At 40.8% G+C, this 9,335-nt stretch overlaps 1 protein-coding gene across 2 annotated transcripts; it reads right to left on the reverse strand.

The window, feature by feature from the left end:
- Positions 1-537: 537 nt before the first annotated feature.
- LOC148332515 (phospholipid phosphatase 3-like) lies at positions 538-7,678 on the reverse strand. 2 transcript variants are annotated; one of them, XM_088301875.1, is made up of 6 exons: positions 7,125-7,678; positions 3,999-4,156; positions 3,641-3,837; positions 3,106-3,163; positions 1,456-1,632; positions 538-1,382 (listed from the first exon to the last, which is right to left on the reverse strand). In XM_088301875.1, the coding sequence occupies exons 1-6, from the start codon at positions 7,333-7,335 to the stop codon at positions 1,284-1,286; spliced, it is 900 nt and encodes a 299-aa protein (XP_088158001.1). In that variant the 5' UTR covers positions 7,336-7,678; the 3' UTR covers positions 538-1,283. The 2 variants fall into 2 exon arrangements, with proteins under 2 accessions (XP_088158001.1, XP_088158000.1); XM_088301874.1 differs by having other exon boundaries at positions 613-1,382; positions 3,641-3,927.
- Positions 7,679-9,335: the final 1,657 nt, after the last annotated feature.

Below are 9,335 nucleotides of genomic sequence, written 5' to 3' on the forward strand. Positions count from 1 at the left end.
TGACTATCGAAGGTAAGGCTTAGACCAGGTGTGGGCAAACTATGGCCCGGGGGGCACATGCGGCCCGTTAAATGTTTTAATCCGGCCCGCCGAACTTGAAAAAAATTAAATGAATAAACCTGAATGTTTTATTTTCTAAATACTGTGGGTTTTTTTAAGACATATATATTGTAATCCTTTTATTTATTCCCATTTAAAATTAAACGTTATTTTTTTTTCTCTGATGAGGTGAGGTCACCAAAAAACTCCATCCATCTGCTCCTGGTCCGGCCCCTCTGTCGAATTTTAGAACTCAATGTGGCCCACCAATCAAAAGGTTTGCCCACCCCTGGCTTAGACAGTCATGAGGTATAAATAATGAAGTCAAAATGTAGTTTAGTAGCTCCCAGACATTTAGACTTTCGAGCCATCCATTTTTTTCCCGCTTATCCAGGGTGAGGGTGCAGGGGCAGCAGCTTTAGCAGGAAAGCCCAAACTTCCTTCTTCCTAGCCACATACCATATAAACCACACTGAAGTCAATTTCTTTTTTTGGGATCATCTCGGCATTCCAATTCTCGATAAGATCAATAAAAATATGAACAAAATGTGGCATATTTGCTTGAAATTTCTTTTAATAGTAACAAACATTTCCAGATTTGCATATACTTAACATGTAGTGGTTGATCAGTCACTGGTTGAGTGCAGACTACTTGAAATAAGGAAAATGTTTTTACTTCCAGTACAGCAGTGAAGTGTACTTTGTTTTTAATCCAATGCGGAGAAACAGGAAGTGGCAGCATTATAAAAAAATTCAGAAACTTAAGCCAGCAAGCGGATGAATGCACCTGCTAAACTCAAACACATTCGAGTACGAACTTGGTGTCTTTAAATGAACATTGTCGTCAACGTTTTAATGAACAGCAGCATTGCAGACTGCTCTGAAGTGGGTTAACGCTAGCACGCCACATGGGGCGTCCTGGCTGGTCCACTGTTTCAAAACCGACAATGCAGATCTGTTGTTGCCATGACAACAATGGACACTATTCTTAATACACACCCAAACGCTGTCATAATGATTTCCAAACTGCTGTTGTGGGGCAAAATTACTCACTTTTGCTGTGTACTCATGTCTGTAATATTCTGTCACCCCTCCCCGCCGCTTACTGACACAATCTTGTCCAAAATACTGAGGTATGTGGTCTGACTTCACAGGAAACAGTCTCACACTCTTCAGATTCCCACTGGCTCCTTGCTGGTGGTTGCTGCAGCATGCTGGGAGGGATGGTGGGGGGGGGGTGAGCTTTAGCAGACGCTGTGGTGCACTAATAAGTGGTCATTCTGGGTCTCAACTTGAGACCGACTCAGGTTGGGTCTCTTAAACATGGAAGAGATGTAGAAGGCCTGGCAAGACGATAGATTTGAAAAAGTATGGGAACAAGCACAAGAACGGCCAATCCAAATGGGGGAAACTCACCACCCAGTATGCAGTGAGTCCTCCAAGTATGTAGCCGACAAGGACGTCGGACGGGTGGTGTCTGTTGTCGGTGATGCGGGTCAAGCCTGTGTAGATGGCCAGCAGGAACAGAAAGAACTGCAGCACGGGTCTCAGCAGGCGGGCTTCGCGCCATGTCAACCGTGCTTCAAGATAAAACTACACAAAAAACAAACAATGAGCTTTTTCTGGCTCATCAACAGCAAGTTCACTATTGAGTGGTGACGGGAAAATGAAGCTTCAAGATGTTTCATGAACCAGTTGTATTTTTTGGCTCCTCTAGATGGCACTGTTGGTTTAAATAAAGGGTTTAAAAAAAAATGGCAAGTCAGTGAGCTTTCAGCCCAATGTTGAACAGAGAGCGCCATCTACAGGAGTCCAAAATACTACAACCGATTCATGAAGCAGATTTGAAGCTTCTATAGAGCAGGGCTCTACATTAACTTTTGAACTGGTAGTAATAGTGCTACCAACTGTTAGCCATGGCTAGCAGTAAGGCTAATAGGGTAGCCATGTCTTAGTGATAGAGTGAGTCGTCCCTATTTGATTCCTGCGCTCATGTCGTGTCCTTCGGAAAGACACTTGTGGTGGTTGGCGGGCTGATAGGTGTACACTAGCATCCCCGCTGTGGCTACAAAATGTAGTTTACCACCACCGGAGTGTGAACGTGTACTTCAATAATAATGTATCCACTGTGAAGTGTTTTTGAGTGGACAGAAAAGTGCTGAAATTATTTGAAGAATTGTAACGTAAGTCACTACATGGATGGTAATTCGTAAAACAGCAACTAATTATTTCGATATTTGTAGCGATTAATATTTACATTGAGGGAGGCATCTGTTTTAAAATGTCCGACTGTATTTGATGCCCCACGAGTTTCGCCGATCGCCACATGCCATTATTGAATGCAGTGTCCTCTGTAGTGATGAGTAAATGAAGCTTCAAATGTGCTTCATGAACCAGTTGTCGTATTTTTGGTCTCCTGTAGATGGCGCTCTCTGTTCAACATTGGGCTGAAAGCAGACTGACTTGCCATTTTTTTAAATCCTTTATTTAAACCAACAGTGCCGTCTAGAGGACACAAAAATATAATAACTGGATCATGAAGCAAAGTTGAAGCTTCATTTTTGTGTTTGTGTTGGCAGAGGAATGTGTGCTCTAAGCAGTTGAGGTAAAAATTAGCTGGTGCAGTATAAAAAATTATAAACCAAACAAAACATCCAAATTAAAATCAACAGTCGACATGAGACTAGTACACAACCTCCCATGTATAATGGTGTTGTAGTATGAGTATGGATTTTCAGACATCGTCCTCCATCAACACATAAAAATGCAGCTCATCTCATACAAACACAGCCAGACAATAGAGGGGAGCAGTGAGGCAGGGAGCCGAGGTCATACCCCTCCCACAGCAAAACAAAGCGACCTCTGTGTTTCTCATTTCTCCTTCCAGTATCTCCCCTCCTCTATTTTCTCCTGCGTTCACACAGCGTTGCTCGCTGCAATGGTGATGGCTCTGTGTCCCATTCCTTTTCAGAATGAAGCACTGATAGCATAAAGCACCGGTAATTGGAATAGGGAGGGGCTGCACAGCAACAAAGAGAGAAAGTAGTAGTTATAGCGTATACTTACAACTAAATACAGCATTGTGTACATCGCAAAAGAGGCATGACCAGAGAAGAAGGACTTCCTAAGTTCAGAGAAAAGATAGAATTAAAATAACAACAACAAATACAATTTGGGAATATCGAAAGTGTCAAATAATTAAAAAATGTATAATAAATAAAAAATATGCCAAATAGGTGGATGAATGTATGTGTTTATGGATGGATGAATAACGTAGGTGTGTGACATCAGCATGTCTGCGTGAGTGTCTTTGAGTGAGCTGTGGCTAACAGCAGTTTGAGTGAGTGAAGCTTCAAATCTGCTTCATGAACCAGTTGTAGGTTTTTTGGACTCCTGTAGATGGCACTCTCTGTTCAACATTGAGCTGAAAGCACACTGACTTGCCATTTTTTTAAATCCTTTATTTAAACCAACAGTGCCATCTAGAGGACATAAAAATACAACAACTGGTTCATGAAACATCTTGAAGCTTCATTTTCCCGTCACTACTATACAGTAAATAGAAAAGAAGGGTTGGACAAGCAGATGAACACACACACACCTGGCCTCCTCTATAGAGCGGTGGTCAGTACTGCGACATCTGACAGACTCCAAATAAGTTCCTTGCGTGCAGTTGAGTGACACGTAGGTGACACCACACACCGACAAGAAGTGAGGCCGCAGTCGGCCAATGCTCAGCTTGGCCACATTTGTCAGGGATTGGCCGACACAGCAGCCAAACAGGAAGCAACCCAACTCCTTGTAGAGACAGGACACATATTTGTTTCGGACAAAGGCCTTGGAGTTGACGTCTTGGAAGCGCACGCAGTAACATTCGCCGATAGTGATCTGCAGGTGGACACGTGGTCACAAATACTCCGTTATGAATCCCAAAAAATGGAGTTCAGAGCAGTACTCACTCCGAGGCCCGTGATCAGGATGCCGCCGGCAATGAGCAGTGTGTCTGGTATGGCCTCCGACTGCAGGTACGGGTAAGTGATGCTGTCATCTCCACAAATGAAACCTCGTGTGTATGGCCTGACCGCCTTTAGCTCGCTTAAAAAGAAAGGGATGGAAACTGAGGGGGGGAGATGAGTGTGATTATGATGATTGTTGATTTACTCAAACACAAAATTATTTCACATTTTGTCAGGAATGGCTTCCTAAGTGTCACGCTTGAGTCCAGAATGTTCTGATGCCCAAACCACCGGTGCCGCGGCTTGGTCAGCACATTTGAAAGAATAAAAAACAAAAACTTACAGTACTGCCGATTTATTTATTATCAGAGAGTAGAAAATATTTTATTTAGATTTTTTAAAACCCTTTATTTAAACCAACAGTGCCATCTAGAGGACTCAAAAATACAATAACCGGTTCATGAGGCAAATTTGATGCTTCATTTTCCCATCACTGCATGTATCTATCAACAATTTGAATCAAAATGACCACTTTTAAATAGAAATTTTGCTGTGGAATTTGCAAGTTTTCGTTCTTTTTTTTTTTTCTTTCCAGAGTTCCCACTAAGTACAATGTGACATGTTTTCACTTTTAAAATTTTTCGCTACGTGTATGTTCGGCCGTGTGCCGCGAGATTTGACCATTTTTTAAAATGGATGCCTTGGCACGGTAAGGGTTGGCAAACACTGGCCTCGTGGTTGTCTCGGGAGAACCTCAGTCATTCGACCATTAAGAGGAATGTGAAGGTCACTACATGACTCTGGAGGGATGAAAGGAACTTGCCGAATGTGGCTGTTTCCCGACTAACTAAATGCACATTTTTAAAAAGGTTTAGCTAGCATGCGCTTACAGTGGGTTGTTGTTTTTGACTTCAGCTCAAGTCTTCCCTGGAAAACAAAAGAGTGAATTCTGAATCTAACCAGAGCCAGAGGCAGCCTGACACTGCCTATACCCATCGCCAGCCCCCCCAGCCCCCCCCCTACCCGTCTCTGCCTCACAGCACACTCCTGCACGCATATATTGGAGGAGGCAAATGGACAGACAAAAATGCACAACATATTGTCAGCACCTTTAAGTCAGCGGTTAAAACATCCCACCTCTCCAGCCAGCAAGTGTGTGCTGATTAACCATCATTACGTAATCTCTTCCTGTCACTGTGAGGGACAGTGATACACACACGCACGCGGATTTCATACATATATTTATAGCGAATACAATTCCCCGATTCCCCATCGACTCGGCTCTACCCTGAGAACAAGTGGTTGCTATAGAAACAGTCAAATTCCCTGGGCAATGCGCGGAGCAGCTGGCACAGAGAGCCTGAGAGTGTGCAAGAGTAGGAAACGAAACAAGAGTCGTACATGCACATAGAGGGAGTGGAAAAAGTTTTGGGGTGATGTTTTTCTTTGGATGACAGTTTGAGTGAAATCAAATCGCCAACTGCTGAGCAATTTCATGACAAAACTGAAACTCCAGATGCCAAAAGTCAAGTCATTACACTTCAAAATTTGCGTAAAACATATTCCACTATATCATAACGTGGCCTTGTCAATCCCTTTATTCAAAGATTAATGCAAATATTTGTCATTTTAAAACCTTTAACTTTACATAGAAGCATAATTTTTCAACTACTATTTTTTGCGAAGCTTATAAGAGATATTTACTTTAATAATATCTAGGAATTGATGCAAAATCACCAAATATGATGTACATTTAATAAATATTTTATTATTATTAATTAATTTCATCATTGTATATATTTTTGTGTTGGGAAATATTATCAATAAGACATTCAAAATATAAAGACAAAGTGAAGTCATTTTTGTTTGATGACCGTTCTGATGTACAACAGCCAATCACAGCCGTATCGCATCAAATGTCAAAGTCTGTAAAAAATGTACCTATTTATAAATACCGAGAGCCGAGGACACCGAGGTAGACTGGCACTGAGGGCAGCACTCAGGTATAAAAAAAATAAATAAAAAGCTTACGTCACTTAGTATGTCAGAAAACTACAGACCCAAAATGTATGTGGACATCTCTACATATAGCCGCATCAACCTCTCTTCCAATATTTTGGATTTTATGGATGACGCGTTTTTCCTCAATGGTGACATCAGCTTTGTAGCGATGAGCGTCTCTATGATCATTCAAATATTTTCAGAAATTGGTGTGAGCATAACTACATCACTACTTTTGCACATTACAGAACTAATTTGCATGTTTATATACGCACGGTGAAAATCCAACTTTTTCCAGATGTGTTTAGTGTGGCCAAGATAACAATGTGCATGGGAGCAAGTGAGGGTGTTAAAGACGTGCTCTCAAAAGTGTTACTATTGTGTTGCATGTATGTTTGTTACATAACAAAGTTCCTTTGATTCTTTGTTGCTTTGTATTGAAGCTCTCACTTCCTCTTCCACGCTGTCAGGCGAGACGGGATATTCCTCTTGACAATATAGTGACATATTATCCGTTTCTGGATCCTAAAAATAGTTGGACATGATACTGCTGCTCCGTAGCACGACTCTGCCAACAGGTGATTTCTGCATGTGCACATGCTGAACTTAACATTTAACTTAACATGTTAAGTTAAAAACATCTCTCATCAAAATCTACGAAAACCGCATGGTCGAGCGAGTAGTTCTCCTCACTGTCTTATTTAAATGCGCAATAAGCATTCGGGAAGTGTTATTGTACCCAAATCTTTAAAACAATTCTGTTGTATCAGATCTCCTGACATTAGTGACAATTTTTTTTCAGAAAAAAAAATTCAATTGTGTATCATGCATGTTCATCGATGCCAGTGACAAAAGTGATTATTAGTTATTTCATTATCGACAAAAAAATATATATAAAAAATATATATTAGTTTTGAGTGTGTGTGCACGTTATATACACTAAAAGCACTTTTAAATTGCTATTACACAATTAGGCTGTCTAAAATATTGATATAATATATACACATGCCCACTGTGGATTGCATCTAACTTTCCCTTCAACAAATTTTACTTCACTCCAATTGTTCCTCAGAAAAAAAAAACTTTGAGAAAGTATTTTTAAAAAGTAGAAAATATGGTTATATTCACCTAAAAAAATGCACAGGACGTCCGAAACCACCAGAAGTTTCCTTGTGAATAAAGCATGCCCAGTGTGCTTCGGTTTATCGGCGGTGCTGGTCTCCATCCTCGCTGCTGCTGCGGTCGGTAGCGAGCTGAGCTTGGCGTGCTTCCCTTTGGGTCGGATGGGCCCGAATTCTGCGCACTCATACGAGCGCTGTGGCCCCAAATTGTCCAGCATAACAAAACACGAAGTGAGCAACTTCTCAGAAGTAATACACAGAGCCTTCACTTTTGACACAAACGTAAGAAAACGTTGACGCGTCGCCTCTGTGCTGCCTCTTGACGCGTTTCAGATGTGAAGGCATCACATCGCCTGCAAGACGCGTCGGAACACGGAACGACGACTTGATGCGAATACGTCACGTTCAAACAATGCACTTCGTGTGGTCTCCTCGCCCCCTGAGCACATTTGGTGTTCTTTTGAATGTTGCGGGATTCTGGACCCTATATCCCAGTTGACAACGCCCTGGACTGGTCGCCAGTCAAGCGGCAGACAAGCGCAGACAAGCGCTCAACTGCCGGCCGGCCTTGAAGTCAGGCGCTTACGTCATGAACACGTGAGGAGAGCCGTGAGGAGCTCGAGTTGAAATGAGGCACATGACAAGCGTTTTACACATGTGCACTTTGTAGACGTTTCAGTGTTACCCAAACTTTGATTGAGCCAAGGAAATTATTTTGCGTCAGAAAAACCTCAAAGCACACCACCCAAAAAAGTTACAATAAAGTATAAATACTTAAGAAATGATGATCTCGTCAGAATTTACTCACAAATTGAATTTTGGCCTTTTTATTACCGATACAAATCACAGGAAGCCATAACTTATTCTGTGGTATTGTTCGGAATTATTCACTTATCTTGCCACATTCCACATACAAGATATGCTTTGCTACGCGCCAATGTCAAATTATCACAGTCAACAACAACACTTGAACATGATAAGATATTCACTCATTATCGTTAGAATAGATCGATAGCATTTTTCATACAAGATATGTAACTCAAAGTGCTTTACATGAGTCAATCATCTAAATATCGTTGCTGATTGTTCAACTTTGTTTCCATTTATCGTCTCATATTGCAACGTGTTATGGAAATAAAAATACATTTAGAATTTTTTTGTTCTATTTCATTGTGGTCAGTGTAGTGTAGATCATGATGCCTATAATAATACAACACATGAACTAAATGCAAGGATAGACATATTTGAATGAGCAACGCAATTTTCAGCATTCTTTTACTCCTGAGAAAAAAGAAGGAAAACGCACTTCAATCTTGTTTTTGTTTGTGAACTTTTGTTTTGCTTTGCTAACTGCAGCCAAGTCGGCATTCTAAACGTTTTGAATTGTTTTAATGTTTTGACCGCTAGGTGGCAGTAAAGCCATATTTTCTCGTCGGCCGATTATCAATTGGTCTGCACTAGTAAGAAGACAATAACCCAAGACCTCCCAAGACCTCCCAAGACCTCCCAAGACCATGAACGTCAAAGTGAGTGATAAAATATCACCAAACATTGCGAAACACAGCGAACATTTTGCTTTAAATGATCACAATAGACATTTTCTATGACCAAGGAGTTTATTTTTATGACCACATTGGAGCCCAGCTATTTTTTTATTTTTTTTTTTAGATTTTGATTTTCCCGCCACTACTTTCCGCAGCTACAGTGACCTTTTGACAACCGTTATTAACAACAGACAGTTAACAGATGTAATTTAAGAAAATGCATTAAATCAATATAAAGTAAAAAAAAAATAAATCAACACTAATTAAGAAAATCTAAAGTGAACATGGCAATGTTCCACTGGTGAACGGAGTTTAGTCTTAAATGGACACTTGATTGTGCTGAACATTGGCATAGTTCAGTGTGTAAAAATTCTCACTGAAATTCACCCCCTAAAATAATCGAGTTTTTTTTTTTTTATTGGCACGCTCCTTTTTTTCTCTCTCTCTCTCTCTCTCTCTCTTGCTCTCTTGCTCTCTCTCTCTGTGTCTGTCTCTCTCTGTCTGTCTCTCTCTCTCTCAAGATGCTACGTCATAGCAGAGTTTGTTTCCCGGCTTGGTTTGTCACATTCTGTCATCACATATTGTCAAAAAACAGTGATTCATTGCAACCAAAATTCATATGCACATTCCTACTTTTTTCCATTTTATTGTCATCAAATGTGAGGTCTTATGAG

This window comes from Idiotropiscis lumnitzeri, chromosome 8 (assembly GCF_059441095.1).
Source record: "Idiotropiscis lumnitzeri isolate Australia: NSW breed Sydney's pygmy pipehorse chromosome 8, RoL_Ilum_1.0, whole genome shotgun sequence".
Lineage (NCBI taxonomy): Eukaryota > Metazoa > Chordata > Actinopteri > Syngnathiformes > Syngnathidae > Idiotropiscis > Idiotropiscis lumnitzeri.